The sequence below is a fragment of the Oncorhynchus masou genome, chromosome 15, assembly GCF_036934945.1.
Source record: "Oncorhynchus masou masou isolate Uvic2021 chromosome 15, UVic_Omas_1.1, whole genome shotgun sequence".
Classification (NCBI taxonomy): domain Eukaryota; kingdom Metazoa; phylum Chordata; class Actinopteri; order Salmoniformes; family Salmonidae; genus Oncorhynchus; species Oncorhynchus masou.
In genome coordinates this window covers 34,260,123-34,286,190 of record NC_088226.1, presented here as the reverse complement: position 1 = coordinate 34,286,190, position 26,068 = coordinate 34,260,123, and the positions used below count along the sequence as shown (strand labels likewise).

The following is a 26,068-nucleotide window of genomic DNA, read 5'->3' as shown; positions in this document are numbered from 1 at the left end:
AGTGTAATTAATGACTTCACCATGCTCAAAGGGATATTCACTGTCAGCTTCTTTTTTTGTAATGATCTACCAATAGGTGCCCTTTGCGAATCATTGGAAAACCTCCCTGGTCTTTGTGGTTGAATCTGTGCTTGATATTCACTGCTTGACTGAGGAATCTTACAGATAACTGTAGGTGTGGGGTACAGAGATGGGGTAGTCATTTAAAAGTCATGTTAAACACTATTATTGCACACAGAGTCAGTCCATGCAACTTATTATGGGACTTGGTCAGCACATTTTTACTCCTGAATTTGTTTAGGCTTGTAATAACAAAGGAGTTGAATAATTATTCTCAAGAAATTTCAGCTTTTTCTTTTAAATTTGTAAACATTTCTAAAAACAATTCCACTTTGACATTATGGGGTATTGTGTGTAGATCAGTGACACAAAATCTAAATTTAAATCAATTTGAAATTCAGGCAGGCTGTAACATAAAAAAATGTGGAAAATGTCAAGGGGTGTGAATACTTTCTTGTATCTAGATCACCTGGTTTGCCTGAGAGCAAAACCATCGATTAAATCGACACGTCCGTAAATATACAGATCGTCAGCGGCTACTCTTAAATGATACCCATAAACAAAAGGTCTATGTATAGATGTCTTAAATAAACCAAGCTCAGTCAAGAGGGCACTGTGCACTGTAAACGCTGCACTGTTACTTTGTATTGCCTTTGAGAATTGATGGAGTCCACAAACTACAACCTTGTGTGATGAATAGCGAGAGGCGTGAAGGATAGAAGAACATAGTACAATTTTTAGACTGTCCTTCAGTAAAATGTCTCCTTCAGTAAAACGTGAGAAGAATACAGTCCTCTGAACACTGCAGCACAGACACAACTGTGGGTTCCGGAAGCTCTGGGTTCCACTTAAGTTGGTCAGTTCACTCAATATAAATAAATACCACAAATCCACTTTTATGTGTAGAGTTACACATGGCATGGACCTGTATATGGGCATACAACAGTAGTGGAAAGAGACTAACTTCCTATTGAAACCCGCAGACAGTAGCTAGTGTAACGATGCTATAGTAACTGCCTACTGAAGGCTGTGTTGGAAGTGCGTGTCAGATTAACAGGACACCATGTCAGCAGCGTTCTACAGAGATAAATCACTTCCATTCATCTTCAGCAGAGTTCCGGAGCAGAGCGGTCCATTTTGGAGGGGAGGGCAGATCTAATCCTGGAAGACCGTTCCTGTCAGTATTTCTCCCATCCCCCCCCCCGTAGGGACCCTGGAAGCAGACATTTCTATTGGAAGAAAGGGAGCCATGATGTATAGCTATCATTAATCAACGAATCAACCAGTGAGCTGTGCTGTGAGCGCTACAAATGCACCCTGCCAAATTATGTTTGTATGTGTGTGCTTCTTTGGCTGCGTTTAGACATGTAGCCCAATTCAGATCCCCCCCTCACAAGTTGTTCTTTCGACCAATCATATCAGATCTTTTTCAGAGGTGATCTGATTGGTCAAAAGACCAATTAGTGGGGGGAAAAGATTTACAGAATCGGGTTGCCTGAAATGTGTTTTCTTTGTGTCTGTGTGTGCATGTACTAGAATGTGTACCAGCTCAAGCTTTATGTGCTTTCTTGCAGAAAACAGATGGAGTAGTTGAATTCAGTACCTTCAATCAGGAGGTTCTCATTTTTCTCATCAACAGTGCAATGACTAACACAGGATAACTCAGACAGCCATGTTCTGCATCTCCATTGGTCCCTCATATTCAGAATTTTAACATTATTATGTGACCATTTTCCCTTATATTTAAATCCAGTGCTTGACGTTGGAACAATGACTCACTCACAACAATTCTTCCAAAGTCTTACCTACTCCCAGACAACAGTCCAACAACAGCAGGGCTTGTACAGTTCCTAGTTTCAAAAAATACCCCCTCCTCTCTCGTCTCCCGCCCTCAACCCCCATCCCAACCCGTCCCCTGTACACCTGTTCATTATCTAGTTACTTTTGTGTATCTCTGATGCCAGCAGAGCGGATTACCCATAATCCTCCCTCCCCCGAGTTCTGCCCTGCTGCTTCTTCTTGTGGCGCTGCCCTCTGGCACAACAGCCCCTCCCTACAAATCCCACTCCCTTAACCCCCCCCCTCACCACCATCCAACTTGGCTCTGCCCACGCGAGGCCTATCCTCAGTGGCACAGGCCTGGTCCGGCTTATCATATTTACACCAGCAAAACACAAACAATAAATAAAATTCAAACACAAAATAATAATTAAAACACAGCTGGCCTTTCCTCTGTTCCTGGCAAAGTAGACTACAGCAAGGTGCTCAGGGAGGTCCAGCCCGCATCTATTTATGTGCTCTGATGGGCAACGATGTTAATCATCATTAAGACAGACAGCAGCATTCACCACTACTGGTAACTACAGTAACTTACTAACTAATGGGGGCTGAGAGAAGGGCAGAGGACAGCACAGTAGTAGCTAGTAGTAGTGGTAGTAGTAGTAATGTAGTAGTTCATTTTTAGTTAGGAGTAAGAGAGAGAGAGAGAGAGGGACGTGTTTTAGTGACACGGGTTGAGGGGTACACGTATAAGTAAAAGATAACCCCCCTCCCCCTGTCCATGGGGGGGTGTACGATACAGTACGGTACGAGCAGACTCTCTTTCTCTCTCTCTCTCTCTCTGTGCCCCTCTCCTCTGCAGTGTGGTCGCCCCGGGATACGGAGGGGGGAGGACGTGGATGGGGACATGGCGTGCCCCTCAGGGGAATCCGTCATCCTCCAGACTGAGCGCCACGCGCTGCAGAGAGCAGATAAAACAATGTTACCACACTGTGTCTGGGTGTGTGTCTGGGTGTGTGTCTGGGGGTGCGAGTGTGAAAAGGTCAGCTAAAAAGGGAGAGAGAGAGAGAGAGAGAGAGAGAGAGAGAGACAGAGAGAGGAGTGAGAGGCCAGAAGGCTAAATAGAAGAAAAGGCAGTGGAATTCTTTTGTTGGTGAAAAAAAGAGCAACAGACGAAAGAGAAATCTGAGCGACAGAGCAGGAGAGAGAGAAGAGAAGCTCTCCTTGCAGATCCCATACTCCTTTTCCTCCTCGTCCCTCGATCCCCCGCACACTGATTTGGCCGTGACGTGAGGAGAGCTGCATGCGCTTACAGAGAGGGACGCCTGATCCACCTCAGGCCACATTGGCGTCTCTATTTGACTGACACGCCATCCAGCTAACATACAGTACGGTAAAGGAGAGGAGCAGTGGAGGAGAAGAGCAAAAGCATAGGTGTAAGCTTGTTCCTCACTACGCACTCTGAAGGGGAGCAGGTTTTCAGCATGGCCTCTCAGCACAACACTGTAGCATAGCAACTGTGTGTGTGTGTGTGTGTGTGTCTGTGTGTATAACCTGTCACCTACGCCCATCTCCCGCTGTCTCTACCACGCGGTGCCACCACAGCCACACGTGTCACCATGCCAACTGGTCCTAGCGCTAACCCATCCCACCTCTTTGTCTTTGTCTGCTCTGGTCCATGTTCATGTTTACCAGCTCGTCTGTATCTAAGATCCCTTACAAATACATTGCTAGAAAAACAAAACACTTATTTACATAGAGAAATACATATAAAACTGGAATAATCTGGAATAAATTAATATGATTAAAGATTGTCCCATCGTCTAAGGTGCAATTTCTGTCCTGGTTTTTGTTCCCCTAATTTACACTACAAAGGAATAAAACCAGGGAATGGATTCTCCCTTCACTAAGTCTGAATCTCAAATGGCACCCTATTCCCTATATAGGCCCATAGGGCTCTGATCAAATGCAGTGCACTATATAGGGAATGGGGTGTCACTTGGGAAACAGCCTATGTCTTCCGAGGTGAGAAGATAAAGCTCAAAACACCGAGCGCTGTGCTTCCCTAACGCACAACGATAGCACACTAACACACACTGTCAAGTGGTGAATGGAGGGAGTGATAATGTGGTGGTAGACTGGTGATGAAGGGCTCAACGTCAATGGGAGTGTTTTTGACCAAGGGTGGGTTTGGAATGATTTTGTGACTTAAGTGTGTGTGTTTGTGTGTGTGAGGATGTAAGCCTCTCCCTTTCTTCCACAGACCTAAGGAGACATCCGCCGACCCACACACCCAAAACCCTCTCTCTGCTTCCAAGTCCCACCCACTCTCAACTCATTTGCCGGCAGGGTGCACGGGTGCCCCAGAGTACCAATGGGAGTTGCTGTCTGTGATCCCGCCCCCCAGGGGCAGGGCTATGAATGGCTGGTGGGCGCTGCCACTCACAGCGGGGTAGACGTGACCGATGGACTCTCCCGTACGGCCGATGTGAATCTCGTCATCGTCGTCCTCCGTGGTCTTGCGGTAGACAGGGTTGTCGAAGTTCATACTCTTGGTGTTCTTCCGGCGCCAGTTACGCCAGACCAGGAAGCCGGCGGTGCAGAGCAGGCCGATGACCACTGTGGCAAGGATAGGAACTGCGTGTGTGACACACACACACACAGCGACACACACATGGCGGGGCACGTTAACACAGCCAGGGGAGGCAGAGCGGAGCTTTTGCATACCCACATATGGTACATGTGCTCTTACACACACAGCAATCAATCTATGCACACACAGTCTCTCGAAAACACACCTAGTCAAATACGAAACAAATACACAATGAAAAGACACATGAACGTGCATTCACACCCAAACCCAACCACAAACACACTTAGCAAGGAGCATTGCACGTGCACAATCACACATGGCTATTCTACACACATATGACCACACACATAGCATTCCATTTAATCCATGGCTGGGTATAGTGTTATTCCAGGAACAGGGAATAGGGGGTGTAGTGGTTGGAATGGGAATAGGGAAAAAGACTAAGCCATGTCTGGCTGCTGTTCCCAGTCCTAATTTCCTTATCAGGGGGAGGAGCATAGCAGTATTCCCATGGAAGGCCCAGTCTAATTGGTCTATTGTTGGGGGCGGGGGTCACTAGAGACTCTTCCATGATTGAGCCTGAATTCTAAGAAACCCCTTTGTTCTCGTGTAAACATTCCTTTGAAAGAAAAAAAAAAAAATCAGCTTTTTGTCTCCCAATAGCTCAGCTCTGAAGCTCTCCAGAAACATGGAGGGAGCATTAACCGTTTCATTTACCATTGAGAGATATGAAAGGGGGAACGAAGTGAGGGAAGGAAGGAGAGGGTGAGAGACACAGTCGGATGTCTTTAACGGGCCGGGGTTTGGGATATCTCATTTTGAAGAGTCAATTATAGACATAATGTATGCTAGAGCAAGGTCATTTATACACTAAGCTGATCACCAGTCATTTCAGACAATTATAGACATGGTCTTTTATACACTAAGCTGATCACCAGTCATTTCAGACATAATAGAGGTTTATCCTGGAGTATCCGTACTGGCCATCTTAAGCCAAAGGGCTATATATTGTAGTATGTGATAACATGGGCAATATGTACATCTGACTTAAGAGGGGTTAAGCCCTGATGCCCTATGGTCTTCAGGCACAGTGTTATTTGGATGAGCTCTATGTTGCCACATGGGCTCAATGAAGGATAGATAGATTGCTTTGTATTTCATAACCTACAGTAAATATCATGTGAACACACACACACACACACACACACACACACACACACACACACACACGTGGTCATAATTTACTCACGCATACGTTCACACCACACACACGCCTCTCCTCTTTCTAAATGTCTAATTGAACTGTGCTCTATATAAGTATATGAATATGTGTATATGAATAGTGTCTAAATAGTATTTTCAGGTATTTTTGACAATATATTGCTTTGAATTGTAATTGTATTGTAATAATATCTTGTGTTGTTCTTGTCCATAACAGTTATGTACTCTGTCATGTATTTGATGTTTTCTGGGGACTCCAGGAAGAGTATATGCATGTGCAACAGCTAAACGGGCTCCTGATAAAATAAAATAAACACGCTCACACACATACACACCCATTCTTCAGCCAGGCAAAGTCATTTGTAGGGGTGACCAAGGCAGACGCGGAGACGGACGGACGAAGCAGGGAGAAGCAGACAAACATCACATGGTACAGTAGACTTGTACTCACCTACAGGGATCACTATACCCAGGATCGCCACTGTTATGTTGTTACCCAGAAGGTAGTGTTCATTCCCAGCTGAGAGAGAGAGAGAGAGAGAGAGAGAGAGAGAGAGAGAGAGAGAGAGAGAGGGAGTGAGAGAGAATGACAAAAGGGAATATAAAGAGAAGAACAATGTTGAGAAGAACAAGTGATAAGCACAGTAAAACACCTCTCCTTCCTCCTTCTATCCTCTCTAGATAGATAGAGTCAACTCCTGCCAGCCTGCACAGCGCGATATCAACCCAGAGCACATCGGACTGCTTTTTCTCCACCACATCTCCGGATTCCTGCCGCAGCTAGCTAGCTGCTATCCGAGTGGCTACTCCTGGCTAACGTCTCTGTCCCGAAGCAAGCACCAGTTAGCCTGGAGCTAGGCCCATCTCCCGGCTAGCCGAAGAGAAACATCAAGCAATTCCTGGTCTTCAATTACCTCTTTTGTCAATTGGCCTGGATCCTTTGTCTGCCGACACGGAGCCCCGCCGATCCATCACGACCATAACGCCTGCAAGCTGACTGAAACGCAGTGCCTCCAGCTCGCCTAGCTACTCAATGTACCCTAATATCACTCGGCTCCACATGCCTCTCCCAAATTTCAATATGCCTTGTCTATTGCTGGTAAGTAATTTTTGTCTTATTTCACTGTAGAGCCTCCAACCCTACTTAATATGCCTTAGCTACCACTTTTGTTCCACCCCCCCACACATGCGGTGACTGCACCTTTCTTAAATGGTGTTCTAGAGACAAAACCTCTCTCATCGCCTAGGCTTACCTCAACTGTACTCACATCCGACCATACTGTACATTATTCCTTGAATCTATTATTCCGCGCCCAGAAACCTGCTAAACGAAAATTTCAATAAGCATTTATAAACGTCTGGCCAAACTTTCCACCTGGCTACCCCAAGCAGGGCCAACATCTCAGCACCCCCTGCAGCAACTTTGCTTCTCAAATGACTGCCTCGCCTGGTTCACCAGCTACTTCTCAAATAGAGGTCAGTGTGACAAATTGGAGGTCCGGACCTCTGGCAGTCCGGACCTCTGGCAGTCTCTATGGGGGTGCCACAGGGTTCAATTCTCAGGCCGACTCTTTTCTCTGCATATACAGTGCCTTGCGAAAGTATTCGGCCCCCTTGAACTTTGCGACCTTTTGCCACATTTCAGGCTTCAAACATAAAGATATAAAACTGTATTTTTTGTGAAGAATCAACAACAAGTGGGACACAATCATGAAGTGGAACGACATTTATTGGATATTTCAAACTTTTTTAACAAATCAAAAACTGAAAAATTGGGCGTGCAAAATTATTCAGCCCCCTTAAGTTAATACTTTGTAGCGCCACCTTTTGCTGCGATTACAGCTGTAAGTCGCTTGGGGTATGTCTCTATCAGTTTTGCACATCGAGAGACTGAAATTTTTTCCCATTCCTCCTTGCAAAACAGCTCGAGCTCAGTGAGGTTGGATGGAGAGCATTTGTGAACAGCAGTTTTCAGTTCTTTCCACAGATTCTCGATTGGATTCAGGTCTGTACTTTGACTTGGCCATTCTAACACCTGGATATGTTTATTTTTGAACCATTCCATTGTAGATTTTGCTTTATGTTTTGGATCATTGTGTTGTTGGAAGACAAATCTCCGTCCCAGTCTCAGGTCTTTTGCAGACTCCATCAGGTTTTCTTCCAGAATGGTCCTGTATTTGGCTCCATCCATCTTCCCATCAATTTTAATCTTCCCTGTCCCTGCTGAAGAAAAGCAGGCCCAAACCATGATGCTGCCACAACCATGTTTGACAGTGGGGATGGTGTGTTCTGGGTGATGAGCTGTGTTGCTTTTACGCCAAACATAACGTTTTGCATTGTTGCCAAAAAGTTCAATTTTGGTTTAATCTGACCAGAGCACCTTCTTCCACATGTTTGGTGTGTCTCCCAGGTGGCTTGTGGCAAACTTTAAATGACACTTTTTATGGATATCTTTAAGAAATGGCTTTCTTCTTGCCACTCTTCCATAAAGGTCAGATTTGTGCAATATACGACTGATTGTTGTCCTATGGACAGAGTCTCCCACCTCAGCTGTAGATCTCTGCAGTTCATCCAGAGTGATCATGGGCCTCTTGGCTGCATCTCTGATCAGTCTTCTCCTTGTATGAGCTGAAAGTTTAGAGGGACGGCCAGGTCTTGGTAGATTTGCAATGGTCTGATACCCCTTCCATTTCAATATTATCGCTTGCACAGTGCTCCTTGGGATGTTTAAAGCTTGGGAAATCTTTTTGTATCCAAATCCGGCTTTAAACTTCTTCACAACAGTATCTCGGACCTGCCTGGTGTGTTCCTTGTTCTTCATGATGCTCTCTGCGCTTTTAACGGACCTCTGAGACTATCACAGTGCAGGTGCATTTATACGGAGACTTGATTACACACAGGTGGATTGCATTTATCATCATTAGTCATTTAGCTCAACATTGGATCATTCAGAGATCCTCACTGAACTTCTGGAGAGAGTTTGCTGCACTGAAAGTAAAGGGGCTGAATAATTTTGCACGCCCAATTTTTCAGTTTTTGATTTGTTAAAAAAGTTTGAAATATCCAATAAATGTCATTCCACCTCATGATTGTGTCCCACTTGTTGTTGATTCTTCACAAAAAGTACAGTTTTATATCTTTATGTTTGAAGCCTGAAATGTGGCAAAAGGTCGCAAAGTTCAAGGAGGCCGAATACTTTCGCAAGGCACTGTATCAATGATGTCGCTCTTGCTGCTGGTGATTCTCTGATCCACCTCTATACCATTCTGTATACATCTGGACCTTCTTTGGACACTGTGCTAACAAACCTCCAAATGAGCTTCAATGCCATACAACACTCCTACTGTGGCCTCCAACTGCTTATAAATGCTAGTAAAACTAGCACCCTCACCCTCCCGCCCGACTAGCATCACTACTCTGGATGGTTCTGACCTAGAATATGTGGACAACTACAAATACTTGGGTGTCTGGTTAGACTGTACACTCTCCTTCCAGACTCACATTAACCTGTTGAGTGTAGGGGGTAGTATTTTGATGTTTGGATGAAAAATGTACCCAAATGAAACTGCCTATTTCTCAGGCCCAGAATCTAGAATATGCATATCATTGTCATATTGGGATAGAAAACACACTTAAAGTTTCCAAAACTGTCAAAATATTGTCTGAGTATAACAGAACTGATATTGCAGGTGAAAACCTGAGGAAAATCCAACCAGGAAGTGCCTAAGAGAAACAAATCTCCATGTTCCATTGCATGCCTTCCCTCCATTTAAAGGGATATCAACCACATTCCTTTCCCTATGGCTTCCACATGGTGTGAACAGTCTTTAGACATAGTTTCAGGCTTTTATTCTGAAAAATGAGCGAGAATGATCACATCGCATCAGTGGCTAGGTAAAGCCCCGCCTTATCTCAGCTCACTGGTCACCATAGCAACACCCGCCCATAGCACGCACTCCAGCAGGTATATTGCACTGGTCATCCCCAAAGCCAACACTTCCTTTGGCCGCCTTTCCTTCCAGTTCTCTGCTGCCAATGACTGGAACGAATTGCAAAAATCTCTGAAGCTGGAGTCTTATATCTCCCTCTATAACTTTAAGCATCAGCTGTCAGAGCAGCTTACCGATCACTCAACCTGTACACAGCCAATCTGTAAATAGCACACCCAACTACCTCATCCACATATTATTACTGACCCTCTTGCTCTTTTGCACCCCAGTATCTCTACTTGCACATCATCTTCTGTACATCTATAACTCCAGTATTAATGCTAAATTGTAATTATTTTCGCCTCTATGGCCTATTTATTGTCTACCTCCCTACTCTTCTGCATTTGCACACACTGCACATAGATTTTTCTATTTTTCTTTTCTTTTGTGTTATTGACTGTACGTTTGTTTATGTGTAACTCTGTGTTGTTGTTTTTGTCACACTGCTTTGCTTTATCTTGGCCAGGTCGCAGTTGTAAATGAGAACTTGTTCTCAACTGGCCTACCTGGTTAAATAAAGGTGAAATAAAAAAATATTAAATAAATTAGAGACAGTGCCCTCCCTTCTTCCCTACACCTCTCATGTTTTGTCTAATGGTCCCTTGTCCCATTGTATTGTCTCCCCCTATCCCCTTCACCTCTAACCCAGGTTTGTGTGGAGCTCAGGCCTTCTCGAGGAAATAAATCCAGCCTCATCTCCCCAATAGGGCTGTTGGGCCATTAGCAACACTAATTATCCAGCTATAATGGAGCCTAGCCTGGGAGATTAACAGGGCAGATCATAACGACTACAGCCGCATAATGATAGCCTCCACACAATCAGATAGTGAATGAATCTATCTCTCACACACACACACACACACACACACACACACACACACACACACACACACACACACACACACACACACACACACACACACACACACACACACACACACACACACACACACACACACACACACACACACACACACACACACACACACACACACACACACGTGAGTGAGTCTAATACTCTAAACTGGAGGTATTGTACAGTAGTTTCTGACTAAGCGAAAGTGGAGGAAATGTCACGTGGTTCCCAAAGCATGAGTGACGTCCAATAGGCTCTAAGACTCCAAAAGGGGATTAATCAAATCATATTAAAATGTGTTATGAAAGAACTGGCCCTGAGGCTCTGGAGGGTAGGAACTGTGGAATGAGGGGACTGAAGTTGCTGAAAAGAGTGAATTTCATTACGGAGTATTATTATCGGGGAGGGATTTTACAGTAGCGCACAGAACATATACTTGATCCATTTTGACTGTCTCTGAACCTCGACCTGCAGGGTTACTTTCTCTCTCTCCCTCTCTCTCTCTCTCTGTGTCTGTGGGTGTGCGTGGGAGCTGTACCAGTGTTTTGTTACAACACCACTATCCACTGTTTCGCTTTCATCTTTTAGTTGCAGCGCCTGCGCCTTTTCCGCTCTGCCGCGCACAGCGTAATGCAACGCACGTGTAACAGCTGATGTCGGCAAAACCCTCCAATGTGCATTGTGCACCAACTCGGAATAACACACGACCTGTGGGTTCGGGAAATCGGGAAAACTGCTCGTCGTGTCCCATTTTCCCCCGTCCATATCCGCCCCCCTCCCTACGACTGTTTGCGGTGTAGAAGTAGGAGAATTTTTCCTTCTTAGAACATTGGAACATGCTTTTGAAGTCTGATTTGTTAGGGGACCACAGAGAGACTGCTTACTGGAACATCCCCTCCTAACTCTTTCTAAAACTCTCTCCCTCTGTCTCCCATTACCTCTTCTACCTCTATACATCAATTTCTGTCAGCTCACTAAACTCTCCTCTTAACTCCCATCTGTTCTCTCCGTCCTCAACTCTCTAACTCTTCCTCTCACCCTTAGGCTCTCTCTCTCTCTCTCTCCATCACTTTAAACTATACTTTCCCATCCCTTATTTCACCCTCCTCTCTGTACCACATTGCCAAATCCCAACCATCTCCTTACTCCCTCCCTCTTCTCTATTCAACTCTCTGCCCCCCAGCTTCTCTCCCTCTCTCTCACTATACCATGTCTGTAGAGTGATCAGCAATGGTTCGAACGATATAGTCCAGACTCCAGAGCAGGCTCACCACATTCATCGTGTAGCCTCGCGTGGTTCTGCTGCTTACTTTTTATGAATAAAAACCCAGCGACTCTCGCTGTGCTCCTCCTCATAAATAACCACTACACACACTAATCAATATGAACACTTCCCAGAGACTGTCGTAACAAACTCTGGCCTGATGGTGGTGCTCTATCATCTGGGTTATATGGGACAGTATACACACATACACACACAGTTGAAGTCGGAAGTTTACATACACTTAGGTTGGAGTCATTAAAACTCGTTTTTCAAGTACTCAAGTGAACCCTTTAAAAAAGGTGAGAATTTTCCATTCACAGAACAGCTAATTAGCAATAATATACAGTTGAAGTTAGAAGTTTACATACACTTAGGTTGGAGTAATTAATAATAGCTTTTCAACAACTCCACAAATTTCTTGTTAACAAACTACAGTTTTGGCAAGTCGGTTAGGACATCTACTTTGTGCATGTAACAAGTCATTTTTCCAATATTTGTTTACAGACAGATTATTTCACTTATAATTCACTGTATCACAATTCCTGTGGGTCAGAAGTTTACATACACTAAGTTGACTGCCTTTAAACAGCTTGGAAAATTCCAGAAAATGATGTCATGGCTTTACACTAAGTTGACTGCCTTTAAACAGCTTGGAAAATTCCAGAAAATGATGTCATGGCTTTAGAAGCTTCTGATAGGCTAATTGACATAATTTGAGTCAATTGTAGGTGTACCTGTGGATGTATTTCAAGGCCTACCTTCAAACTCAGTGCCTCTTTGCTTGACATCATGGAAAAATCAAAAGAAATCAGCCAAGACCTCAGAAAAATAATTGTTGACCTCCACAAGTCTGGTTCATCTTTGGGAGCAATTGGATGAAACAGGTACAAAAGTATCTATATCCACAGTAAATCGAGTCTATATTGACACAACCTGAAAGGCCCCTCAGCAAGGAAGAAGCCACCGCTCAAAATCCGCCATAGAAAAGACAGACTACAGTTTGCAACTGCACATGGAGACAAAGATCCTACTCTTTGGAGAAATGTCCTCAGGTCTGATGAAACAAAACTAGAACTGTTTGGTCATAATGACCATCGTTATGTTTGGAGGAAAAAGGGGGAGGCTTGCAAGCCGAAGAACACCATCCCAACCGTGAAGTACGGAGGTGGCAGCATCATGCTGTGCTGCAGGAGGGACTGGTGCACTTCACAAAATAGATGGCAGCATGAGGAAAATTATGTGGATATATTGAAGCAACATCTCAAGACATCAGTCAGGAAGTTAAAGCTTGGCTATTCTTTAAAAGTGCCTTCCTCACCATCTTAAAATAAGCATGCCCCTCTCAAAAAATGTAGAACTAGGAATAGATATAGTCCTTGGTTCACGCCAGACCTGTCTGCCCTTGACCAGCACAAAAACATCCTGTGGCGTTCTGTATTAGCATCGAATAGCCCCCGTGATATGCAACCTTTCAGGGAAGTTAGGAACAAATATACACAGGCAGTTAGAAAAGCTAAGGCTAGCTTTTTCAAACAGAAATTTGCATCCTGTAGTTCAAACTCAAAAAAGTTCTGGAACACTGTAAAGTCCATGGAGAATAAGAGCACCTCCTCCCAGCTGCCCACTGCTCTGAGGCTAGGAAACACTGTCACCACCGATAGATCCACTATAATTGTGAACTTCAATAATCATTCATCTATGGCTGGCCAGCATGGCTACCCCTACCCCGGTCAACTGCCCGGCACCCTCGACAGCAACCCGCCAAAGCCCCACCATTTCTCCTTCACCCAAATCCAGATAGTCAATGTTCTAAAAGAGCTGCAAAATCTGGACCCCTACAAATGAGCCGGGCTAGACAATCTGGACCCTCTCTTTCTAAAATTATCTGCCAAAATTGTTGTAACCCCTATTACTAGCCTGTTCAACCTCTCTTTCGTATCGTCTGAGTTTCCCAAAGATTGGAAAGCTGCCGCGGTCATCCCCCTCTTCAAAGGGGGTGACACTCTAGACCCAAACTGCTACAGACCTATATATATCCTACCCTGTCTTTCTAAGGTATTCGAAAGCCAAGTTAACAAACAGATTACTGACCATTTCGAATCCCACCATACCTTCTCCGCTATGCAATCTGGTTTCAGAGCTGGTGATGGGTGCACCTCAGCCATGCTCAAGGTTCTAAATTACATCATAACCGCCATCGATAAGAGACATTACTGTGCAGCCGTATTCATCGACCTGGCCAAGGCTTTCGACTCTGTCAATCACAACATTATTATTGGCAGACTCAACAGCCTTGGTTTCTCAAATGATTTCCTCGTCTGGTATACCAACTACTTCTCTGATAGAGTTCAGTGTGTCAAATCAGAGGGCCTGTTGTCTGGACCTCTGACAGTCTCTATGGGTGTGCCACAGGGTTCAATTCTTGGGCCGACTCTTTTCTGTATACATCAATGATGTTGCTCTTGCTACTGGTGATTCTCTGATCCACCTCTACGCAGACGACACCATTCTGTATACTTCAGGCCCCTCATTGGACTGTGTTAACTAACTTCCAGACGAGCTTCAATGCCATACAACTCTCCTTCCGTGGCCTCCAACTGCTCTTAACCTCTTGAAACTCCCCATCCCGGATCCGGGATTGTGACTAAGCCTCAGGCTCATTAGCATAACGCAACGTTAACGATTTCTGAAAATCGCAAATAAAATTAAAATAATGCGTTTGCTCTCAAGCTTAGCCTTTTCTTAACAACACTGTCATCTCAGATTTTCAAAATATGCTTTTGAACCATAGAAATTGACTAATTTGTGTAAGAGTATGCAAAGCTAGCATAGCATTTTGTGTAGCATGTAGCACGCAACATTTTCACAAAAGCCAGATAACCAAATAAATAAAATCATTTACCTTTGAAGAGCTTCTGATGTTTTCAATGAGGAGACTCCCAGCCACATACCAAATGCGCAGTGTTTCCTGAAAGCGTCTGTGTGTAGGAGAAATCGTTCCGTTTTCTACATTGCGCCTGGCTACCGAAACGAACCGAAAATGCAGTCACCTACAACGTGAAACTTTTTCCGGATTAACTACATAATATTGACCGAAACATGGCAAACGTTGTTTGGAATCAATCCTCAAGGTGTTTTTTCACATATCTCTTCATTGACATGCAGTTCATGGAAGCTTGCTTCTCTCTGTGCCCCATGGAAAAATACTGGCAGGTGACTTTTGCGCACCACTTTCGGCGCAGGACACCGGGCGGACATGTGGTAAATGTGGTCTCTTATGGTCAATCTTCCAACGATCTGCCTACAAATACGTCACAATGCTGCAGACACCTTGGGGAAACGACAGAAAGGGCAGACTCATTCCTCTTGCGTTCACAGCCATATAAGGAGATCCTGAAAGACAGAGCCTCAAAAATCCTTGTCATTTCCTGGATGCCAAGTCATCTTGGTTTTGCCTGAAGCTCACGTTAAAGGGCACGCACAGAGAAGATATTTGTATTTCTGGACACGTCAGAGTGTTTTCTTTCGAACAGTAGCAATTATATGCATAGTCGAGCATCTTTTTGTGACAAAATATCTTGTTTAAAACGGGAACGTTTTTCTTCCAAAAATGAAATAGCGCCACCATAAGTGTAAGAGGTTAAACACAAGAAAAACTAAATGCATGCTTTTCAATCGATCGCTGCCCGCACCTGCTCGCCCTTCCAACATCACTACTCTGGACGGCTCTGACTTAGAATACGTGGACAACTACAAATACCTGGGTGTCTGGTTAGACTGTAAACTCTCCTTCCAGACTCACATTAAGCATCTCCAATCCAAAATTAAATCTAGAATCGGCTTCCTATATCGCAACAAAGCATCCTTCACTCATGCTGCCAAACATACCCTCGTAAAACTGACCATCCTACCGATCCTCGACTTCGGGGATGTCGTCTATAAAATAGCTTCCAACACTCTATTCAACAAACTGGATGCAGTCTATCACAGTGCCATCCATTTTGTCACCAAAGCCCCATACACTACCCACCATTATGACCTGTACGCGCTCGTTGGTTGGCCCTCGCTTCATACTCGTCACCAAACCCACTGGCTACAGGTTATCTACAAGTCTCTGCTAGGTAAAGCCCCGCCTTATCTCAGCTCACTGGTCACCATAGCAGCACCCACTCGTAGCACGCGCTCCAGCAGGTATATCTCACTGGTCACCTCCAAAGCCAATTTCTCTTTTGGTCGTCTTTCCTTCCAGTTCTCTGCTGCCCATGACTGGAACGAACTGCAACAATCTCTGAAGCTGAAGACTCACATCTCCCTCACTAGCTTTAAGCACCAGCTGTCAGAGCAGTTTACAGATCACTGCACCTGTACTTAGCCTATCTGTAAACAGCCCATCTATCTACCTACCTCATCCCCATACTGGTATTTATTTATTTTGCTCCTTTGCACCCCAGTATCTCTACCTGCACATTCATCTTCTGCTGATCTACCATTCCAGTGTTTATTTGCTATATTGTAATTACTTCGCCACCATGGCCTATTTATTTCCTTAACTTACCTCATTTGCACTCACTGTATATGGACTTTTTGTTTTCTTTTGTTCTACTGTATTATTGACTGTATGTTTGGTTTATTCCATGTGTAACTCTGTGTTGTTGTATGTGTTGAATTGCTACGCTTTATCTTGGCCAGGTCGCAGTTGCAAATGAGAACTTGTTCTCAACTAGCCTACCTGGTTAAATAAAGGTGAAATAAAGTAAATACATAAATAAAATAGGTCGCAAATGGGTCTTCCAAATGGACAATGACCCCAAACATACTTACAAAGTTGTGGCAAAATGGCTTAAGGACAAAAAAGTCAAGGTATTGGAGTGGCCATCACAAAGCCCTGACCTCAATCCTATATAAATGTTGTGGGCAGAACTGAAAAAGCCGGTGCGAGCAAGTAGGCCTACAAACCTGACTCAGTTACACCAGCTCTGTCAGGAGGAATGGGCCAGAATTCACCCAACTTATTGTGAGAAGCTTGTGGAAGGCTACCCGAAACATTTGTCCCAAGTTTAACAATTTAAAGGCAATAATACCAAATATTAATTGAGTGTATGTAAACATCTGAACCACTGAGAATGTGATGAAAGAAATAAAAGCTGAAATAAATCATTCTCGCTACTATTATTCTGACATTTCACATTCTTAAAATAAAAGTGGTGATCCTAACTGACCTAAGTGACCTAAGTGACCTAACTGACCTTTTGAAAAACTGAGTTTAAATGCATTTGGCTACGGTGTATGTAAACTTCCCACTCCAACTGTATGTACGGGTGAGTCATCCAGTGTGTTTTGCTGAGTGTCTTTATCTAGTGCAAGCTGAAAGAGCCCGATGAAAGTGGTGTAAGTTGAATCATTGATTTTCTATTTGTCTGTTCAGCACACAGTTTTAACAAAGCTCACCGCAGATGTGTTTCCCGTTGTTACAACTATAATCACAACTGACTTTGTTGTCTTAAAAAAAAAAGATTGCATAGGAAACACATTTTAAGCAATTTAAGTCATTTTCATTGTCATTTCATTGTTGTTTTCCATATACAGTATGTTGCTCTCAAGCTGTCGTTGCCAATAAAGCTTGATTGAAAGGAGGACGACAAAAGGAAAAGGGAATGAGTCCTGGAGAGAGAGAGAGAGAGAGACAGGCAGAGCGAGAGAAAGAAAAAGAAAGTGATCCCAGGTTTGCAGGACTCAAGATGACAGATGAGGGAAGGGACAATGGGAAGGGACAATGGGAAGGGACAATGGGAAGGGACAATGGGAAGGGACAACGGGTCTGCAAGCGTAAGTTAGCGCTGGGTTTCTGGATGAGCACTTCGCGACAACTGCTGGTGTAAAAAAGGGCTTTAAAAATCGAATGGGATTGATTGATTGACAGGTAAACCACACCCCTCTGATGAGGAGAGGAGAGGCAGGGTGGACAGACGTGATGCACTGAGTGATTCTCTCACACACTGTAGAGAGTGGCCTAGTCTGTCATTACACACTCAAACTGTCTGTCACAGGTAACGAGAAGAGAGGTGGAGAACAGAGGGAAGGAGGAATATTTAGTGGGAGAGTAGCCGCTTCGTCGTTGTGACAAGAGCATGTAATTGTTGATACACATCTGTATCTGTTCATACATGTATACACAAGCCCGCACGGAAACACACACACACACACACACACACACACACACACACACACACACACACACACACACACACACACACACACACACACACACACACACACACACACACACACACACACACACACTTCTGAAAGCCACTTACAGCGGTGGGAGAGGTTAGCGTTCTCTCTCTGAATGTTGTTCGGGGGTAGAGGGGGGCTGTGTGTGGAGGTGGAGCGGGGACCAGGGGTGGAGGTTGCAGGCAACGTGGTGGTGGATGAGGAGGTGGAGGGGGGTGTCCTCCATGAAGCTGTGGTCCTGGGGGGAGGAGGAGGGGGGGACGTTGTAGAAGCTGTGGTCGACCGCGTGGTGCTGGGCTGGTGTGTGGTTTTGGCCGTATGTGGTCGCGCAGTTGTGGAGGTGGTTGTAGGAGCAGCTGTGGCTGTATTGGTTGGAGTCGTGGTTGTAGAAGTAGCTGTGGTTGTAGTAGTGGTTGTAGTCGGAGCTGGGGTGGAAGTAGTGGTGGTTGTGGTAGGAGCTGCTGTGGTTGTCTTGGGTTTGACTGCAGGGGGGAAGAGCACATTAAACAGAGACCCGAGAGTTATCAGGCTGGCAGCTCGGCTGATAGCACAGACAAGCGTTTCACCGTAAACAGACACAGACAGCTGTACAGTTTACATGAACAGACATCAACAAAAATGGGTCTGAACTACTCAAAACTGCCTTCTCTGCACTTACACATTATAGGGAATACACCATTTTGTATTTATCTGCAGTACAGTTATGCTGCCCAGTGGCCTGTGTGTTTGTGTATTTTCTCTCTCTCTCTCTCCCTCTCTCTCCTTCTCTCTCCCTCTCTCTCACTCACTCTCTCCCTCTCTCTCTCCTTCTCTCTCTCCCTCTCTCTCTCTCTCTCTCTCCCTCTCTCTTTCTCCTTCTCTCTCCCTCTCACTCTCTCTCTCTCTCTCTCTCTCTCTCTCTCCCTCTCTCTCTCATTCTCTCTCCCTCTCTCTCTCATTCTCTCTCCCTCTCTCTCTCTCTCTCCATCTCTCTTTCTCCTTCTCTCTCCCTCTCTCTTTCTCCTTCTCTCTCCCTCTCTCTCTCTCTCTCTCTCCTTCTCTCTCTCTCTCTCTCTCTCTCTCTCTCGACGTAGAGAGTCTTCAGAGAGGGGGACAGGAAAAGAAACAGTGTTCCCAGAGGAGGACAGTTTGATTGGCAGATGGGATCTCCGTCTGTTGTCATGCGGGAGAGCTGTAAAGTGGGGGAAGAGAGAAAGTTGTGCGACGGCGTTTCAACAGTTTACCTGTGACACAGCGCCTCATGTCGGGCCCGAGCTCCATGTCATCGGGGCAGGCGCAGGTGTACTTGGGGGAGTGGTCTGTGATCTGCGGGGCTTTGAGACACAGGTACTGACAGCCCCCGTTAGGTAGACTGCCCATGTTACAGCTGTCTGGAGCTAGGGAGAAGAAACACCCGAGACATATCATACATTATTGTGACGCGGGTAACAGGTGCGGCTCTCTCGCCCGGATGATATAACAATGACTTCAAATAGAATCCCAAGTTCATGAACACCGGGAGGTGGCAGCACGGCAAAACGTTTTCCCCGAATATTATGAAGCTATGTTACAAAACAACCCCCTTCGCATCCTATAAGGCTGCACACACCCACACGAGGTCTAAAACTGACTTGAGAGAGAGCGTCTTTGACATCGTTTGATCTGAGCTTCCAGGGACTTGAGTAAGAGCTTTCGTGTTCCCTATATTATACAACTCTGAAGATGAGATGGGAGGGGATGACAATAATAAGCGATGGGACGTGTGCTGTTATACAGGAGGACGCTGCAAACCCTGCAGAGAACTCGTAATACTCTGCTCTCACAGAAACTCAACTCGCTTCCAAAGTTCAGTTTCACACAAAAAAAAAGAGAAAAGCTGAGGGGGAAATATACTGAACAAAAAAAAAAAATGAAACGCAACATGCAACAATTCCAACGATTTCATTGAGTTACAGTTCATATAAGGAAATTGATCGGGCCAATCCGAATGAGTTTTCCCCCTCAAAAGGGTGTTATTACAGACAGTAACACTCCTCAGTTTCATCAGCTGTCTCAGGTGGCTGGTCTCAGACGATCCCGCTGATGAAGAAGCCCGGATGTGGAAGTCCAGAGCTGGCGTGGTTTTACACGTGGTCTGCGGTTGAGAGGGCGGTTGGTCGTACTGCCAAATTCTCTAAAACAACGTTGGAGGCGGCTTATGGTAGAGACATTAACATGAAATGACCAGTTCTGGTGGACATTCCTGCAGTCTTCATGCCAATTGCACACTCCCTCAAAACTTCTGTTGCATTTTGTTGTGTGACAAAACTGCGCATTTTAGGTGCACAAGGTGCACCTGTGTAATGATCATGCTGTTTAATCAGATTCTTGATATGCCACACCTGTCAGGTGGATACATTCTCTTTTCCAAATTTATTTCCTAACAGGGATATAAACAAAATTGTGCATTTGAACATTTGAGAGAAATAAGATTTCTGTGCGTATGGAACATTTCTGGGATCTTTTATTTCAGTTCATGAAACATGGGACCAACACTTTGCGAGAGAGAGAGTGCGAGAGAGAGAGAGAGAGAGAGAGAAAGAGAGTGCGAGAGAGAGTGCGAGAGAGAGAGTGCGAGAGAGAGAGAGAGTGCGAGAGAGAGAGAGAGTGCGAGAGAGAGAGAGAGACAGAGTGCGAGAGAGAGAGGAGTCAAGGCGAGACAGAGAATAGGGTAGCAAAAATCTTCCTGAAACCAAAATCTGCAGAGGTGGCACTATTATAAATATTTCACCTTGGAGATACTGTACATGAGGAACTAAAGCGGAGTCTCAAATTGCACCCTGTTCCCTATGTCGTGCACTACTTTGACCAATATGTAGGGAACGGGGTGCCATTTGGGACGCCGGCTAACTCCGCAGCAGGCAGCACAGCAGTAGTTCATTCATATATTTCCTCATTTAGACCCAGTTGTTTTGTTTTCAGCTTCAGGACCTGGTATGCTTCATTCTTTGACTTATATTTTATTAGTAGAGCTCTTTATTTAATAACGAGAGACTTTAATTAGCTCCACTCTACTGGCACTGAGACACGACTGGCATGCACTGAATGAGAAGGGGAAAACAAAGGCTCAAAACACAACGCTCACACACTTGTGCACACACACACGCGCACGCGCACGCACACACACGCACCGCACATGCTTGCACGCACGCACGCGCTCACACACACACCACGAAAGGAGGCATACACATTTCCCAGTGTAACACACAAGCAGACAGACATATGCAGTTGAAGTCGGACGTTTACATGCACTTAGGTCGGAGTCATTAAAACCCGTTTCTCAACCACTCCACAAGTTTCTTGTTAACACACTGTAGTTTTGGCAAGTCGGTTAGGAGATCTACTTTTTGACACTTGACCCATTTTAACACAGACAGTTTTGTTCCAGTGCTCTATCCCCCAAAATACTACAACGTAAATACTGTAACTACTACTGCAGGTTGTCTGTGTGTCTGTATGTGAGTGTATATACGGAGTATACCACACATTAGGACCACTTTCCTAATATTGAGTTGCACATCTCCCCTTTTGCCCTCAGAATAGCCTCAATTCGTCGGGACGTGGACTCTACAAGTTGTCGAAAAGCATTCCACAGGGATACCTGCCCAAGTTGACTCCAACGCTTCCCACAATCGTGTCAAATTAGCTGGTGTCCTGTGGGTGGTGGATTATTCTTGACACACACTGTTGAAACTGTTGAGCGTGAAAAACACTGCAGCGTTGCAGTTCTTGACACATACCGGCGCATCTGGCACCTGCTACCGTACCCCGTTCAAAAGGAACCTAAATCTTTTGTCTTGCCCATTCAGCCTCCGAATGGCACACGCCCACAATCCACGTCTCAATTGTCTCAAGGCAAACAAATCCGTCTTTATCGAAGTGAATTTAACAAAGTGACATTAATAAAAGAATTATAGCTTTCACCTGGGCCAGTCTGCGTCATGGAAAGAGTGGGTGTTCCTAATGTTCTGTACGCTCAGTGGACGTCCGCGTCTGTCACTCACCTCTGGGTTGCCGTAGTTCGTGAAACACCACTACGTCCAGAGGGTTGTTGAGGTGTTCGGCTAGCGTAGCCACGTCGTGGCCTGTTAGCCTGTTAGCGCTGTAGATCGCCTCATCCTCCAGGTCTGTCCAGTACACACGGTCCTGGAAGACAGGGGAGAGTTGGGATAGATAGACTCAGTCCTCAACATACCACACGCAGTTTTTCTTCTAAGGTACAGAGGGACAGGAGGCTGTGCAATCGTTGGGAGTCAAGGAGAGGCTCAAGTCACATCTGCCTGCAGATAAGGGGGTCCCATATTTGCCACAGACACATCTAAGTATGAGCAGGACGTTCTAAGGCAACTCAATTACCATTTTTATGATCCAATATCATGACAAAATCTACAGTAAAAAGTAAGTAGCCTATCACACTACGTGGAGCTCCCATGCGCTGATGAACAGTCATTGACTTCCATCAGTACATGTAATGACTTTTCCCGATACATACATCGAGTGGGGCTATACTCGGAAGCAGTCCAAATGGACCCAGACCAGATCCAGGTTTCTATTTACAACTTTTAATTACTTTCTGTCCTTTTCTCTCTCCCTCCCTTCCTCTCTTCCTCAGCCCACCTCCTCTCTCTCTCTCTCTCTCTCTCTCTCTCTCCTTCTCATCTAATGCCTCCTTATCAGCCTCTCCAGTGATACCATAGCAGCAGGAGCGGAGGATGAGGTGATGGTTCCACGGTTGCCACGGCAACCCCGGATTCATCTGCAACCACGAGCGCACACGAAACGCAAGAGAGAGAGAGAGGCAGAAGAGGAGAGAGAGTTTGTGAGAGAGTGAGAAAGAGAGAGCGAGAGAAACAGAGGGAGAGGGATAAGAGGTAGAGAGAGAGAGAGAGAGAGAGAGAGAGATTGACATTGAGAGATGTGGAGTAAAGGGGCTAACTTACTCTGGCATGTGCTCAGGTTTAGTCCCTCGGTCTCAATTACGGTGAGGTGCAGAAATAGGTTTGTTTACAAAGCCTTGTGTTTCTAAAGGTCAGCTGGCAGCAGGAGGGCTGGTGCAGGTGGTTCCTGGGTGCATTATCTAACCTCTCTGGATTATCAATGGAGGATTATTTTATCCTTCACCTCTCCTTGTTTGTCTTTCTCTCCTTCTCCGTCCCGTCCCCCCCTCTTCTCTCTCTCTCTCTCTCTCCCTCTCTCTCAGGGATAATTCAATTCAGATAACCTTTTAAAAACATGACAGGAGTGCCCAAATGATATAGGACAAATATCCTCCGGATGATAAACCTTCCCCCCCTCTTCTTCTCTCCCTCTTTTTGTTTTAAAACTTCACAGGGCAAGGGTGCTGCATTGCAGCCACGTACAGGTACGACTCTGGGCTTAACAGTGAGATCAAGGTGACTCTCATGTCTGAAGGCTTTATCCCAGAGCCACTACCTGCCATGAGACAACCACCTCCCAGGCCTTCAACACTGATCTAAGATCAGTCATCTCCCAGACCTTAACACTACCGGCCCTGACACTACTACACTTAACACTGGTTCTGGATCAGCTCAGTTCTACTCACACCTTTCCTCGCATTACGTCATATTATTCCTTATGGGAAAGGTCCAGAAGGGCCGATATCTACTGTGCAGGGTGTCAAGGGTGTCAGCTACTGTAGATGAAAGTTCAGTAAAAGCCTGGAGAGTTCTTTCAGGTAAGCTGTCTAGAAATGGAGTACACTCACTCACCCACAATGGCAGATTAGAAAGGGCATTGCACTCATCTGTCAGTCCCTCGCATTCTCTCCATCCCACCGCTGCACAAACCTGTCAGTCCCTCACTCTAGTCTGATTGTCAGTCTGTCTGCTCTGCCCTCGCAGTCCGCCGCAGCCCATCTACACAGTCAGCTCCCATCTCAGTCCCTCTCACCCCATCCTATCCAGCTCAGACAACAGTAAAACAAAGATGGGGAGGAAAAACATTTTCCTGTTTACAACACCCGGCCACAGGCCTCCGGGAGGAGAGTCGAGGTGGTGTGGAGTCTCCTTCCCTGTCGGCGGACTAGGCTGTGATGTATGACCCCTCTACCCATCCATCCTCTAGGGCCCTGCAGTACTGAGGACCAGAGGCTTGAACCGCTGGAACTGTAGAGGCTTTTTCATTTGTTTTTGTTTTCTTCTTCTTCCTGGGTGCTGGTTACTGCAGAACACAACGCTGGAGGATATGAATCTAGAGTGGTCTGTGTGTTCTAACCGCGCATGCACGCACACACACACACACACACACACACACACACACACACACACACACACACACACACACACACTGGTCATGATCGATTTCCCTCTGAAAGAAGAGTGTCCCCCTCTGTGTGCACCCTCCACCAGTACCACATTATCAGTGATCTACTGGTAGCCCTTAGAGCAGCCAGCCCTCTGTAATCTCATCCAATCCCCCCGACTCTCCAATCTCCATTATTACTCCTTATTGCCACCGTTTAGCTCTTATTGGCCATCTCCCTCCTCACTACCTGTTCATTATCACCTCCATCGATCCTGTACGCCACTCATCTGGCATGCCCGGCTCATACAGTAGCAGGGATCTTCCTGTGACGACGACACAGCAGCTGTTGAAAGAGACTACCGATAGTATATCACAGTACCCCCCCACGCCCCCCCACCGCTCCCCTCTCTACCTCGAAGACAGTGAGTGCGAAGGGATGCCCCAGGTGGTTCTGGGAGCTCAGCAGCACTTTGCGGTTGTCACCGTTTAGGTCAATGCTGGAGAGCAGGTGCAGCTTAGAGTCCACCCAGTAGAGACGCCTGTTAGATAGGTCTGAGAGAGGGTTGGGGGGGGGTAGACGGAGAGCGAGAACGGGGGAGAGAGAGGGAGTGAGAGAGGGTGGGGGGAAGAGGGGGAGGAAGACGGGGGGGACAGGGGGGTGGGAGAGGGTGGGGGAGAGGGGAGGAAGACAGGGGGGAGAGGGGGGTGGAGAGGGGGAGGAAGACAGGGGGGGGAGAGAGGGTGGGGAGAGAGGGTGGGGGAGAGGGGGAGGAAGACAGGGGGGAGAGGGTGAGGGAGAGGGGGAGGAAGACGGGGGGAGAGAGGGGGAGGGGGGGGCGAGAGGGGGAGGAAGACAGGGGGTGGGAGAGAGAGGGTGGGGGAGAGGGGGAGGAAGACAGGGGGTGGGAGAGAGAGGGTGGGGGAGAGGGGGAGGAAGACAGGGGGTGGGAGAGAGAGGGTGGGGGGAGAGAGGGAGGAAGACAGGGGGTAGGAAGACAGGGGGGAGGGTGAGGGAGAGGGGGAGGAAGACAGGGGGGGAGAGGGTGGGGGAGAGGGGGAGGAAGACAGGGGGGGAGAGAGAGAAAAAAGAGAACGAGTGGGAGGTCAGGTTAATGTACTGTACAACACTCCTTCGGAGGTTAACGAGAAAAGGTCTAGACAGAGAGCTTGATGGAGTTCTGGTCCAATAGAATATCAATCATCTTTGACAGCAAGGCCCTCCAGTTAGTGAAGGCCCTCCAAAAGTGATAGTAATCAGAAGGTTGCTGGTTCAATCCCCAGGTGGGGAATACTGCCAAAATGCCCCTGAGCTTGGCACTTACCTTCACCTGACCGAATGCTAATATCAATCTATTACAACTGGTTGTGTGTAGGTGTGTCGTAGGCAAGTTGCTATGGAATCAAATAAGCAGGTCAGCAAAGTAAATGTGTATGTAATAACACAGCTGTAGGGGGGTGAATCAGGTAACAGTGGTGCTCAATTAATTCACAACCTCACCTCTCTCCACTCACACAATAAACCATTCTTATCTACTCTGTCTGCCTGCTGGCTGTGAAATAGATTACAAAGGGAAAAGAATCCCCTTTTTTTCCCCTTCAAAGAAACCAAATTAGCCAGCCAGAGCTATTCTCTCTTTTACTCTCGCTCCTCTAACCCTCAACATAATTTGTTTTCATACAGATGTAGCCCATACTAGCGACACCTCAATTCCACCTCTCTCTCCCTGCTCTCTGCTGTGTCATTTTACGTCTCATCCTTAGTGGTGAGCAGGGAGAGGAGAGGAGTAAAA

The 26,068-nt window shown here is 46.0% G+C and overlaps 1 protein-coding gene across 4 annotated transcripts in view; it reads right to left on the bottom strand.

Moving 5' to 3' along the window:
- Window positions 1-2,189: 2,189 nt before the first annotated feature.
- LOC135556171 (low-density lipoprotein receptor-related protein 8-like) overlaps window positions 2,190-26,068 on the bottom strand; it is a 249,983-nt gene continuing 226,104 nt past the window's right edge. Inside the window, exons 13-19 of one of the 4 annotated variants that reach the window (XM_064989155.1) lie at window positions 24,691-24,830; window positions 22,019-22,160; window positions 19,220-19,372; window positions 18,080-18,478; window positions 6,105-6,173; window positions 4,286-4,476; window positions 2,190-2,797 (exon numbers count right to left, since the gene is read on the bottom strand). In XM_064989155.1, coding sequence (XP_064845227.1) covers window positions 2,759-2,797; window positions 4,286-4,476; window positions 6,105-6,173; window positions 18,080-18,478; window positions 19,220-19,372; window positions 22,019-22,160; window positions 24,691-24,830 — 1,133 coding nt within the window. In that variant the 3' untranslated portion in view covers window positions 2,190-2,758. Of the gene's footprint in view, window positions 4,477-6,104; window positions 6,174-18,079; window positions 18,479-19,219; window positions 19,373-22,018; window positions 22,161-24,690; window positions 24,831-26,068 lie in introns of all 4 variants that reach the window. The other 3 variants (XM_064989157.1, XM_064989153.1, XM_064989154.1) reach the window with 3 other exon arrangements.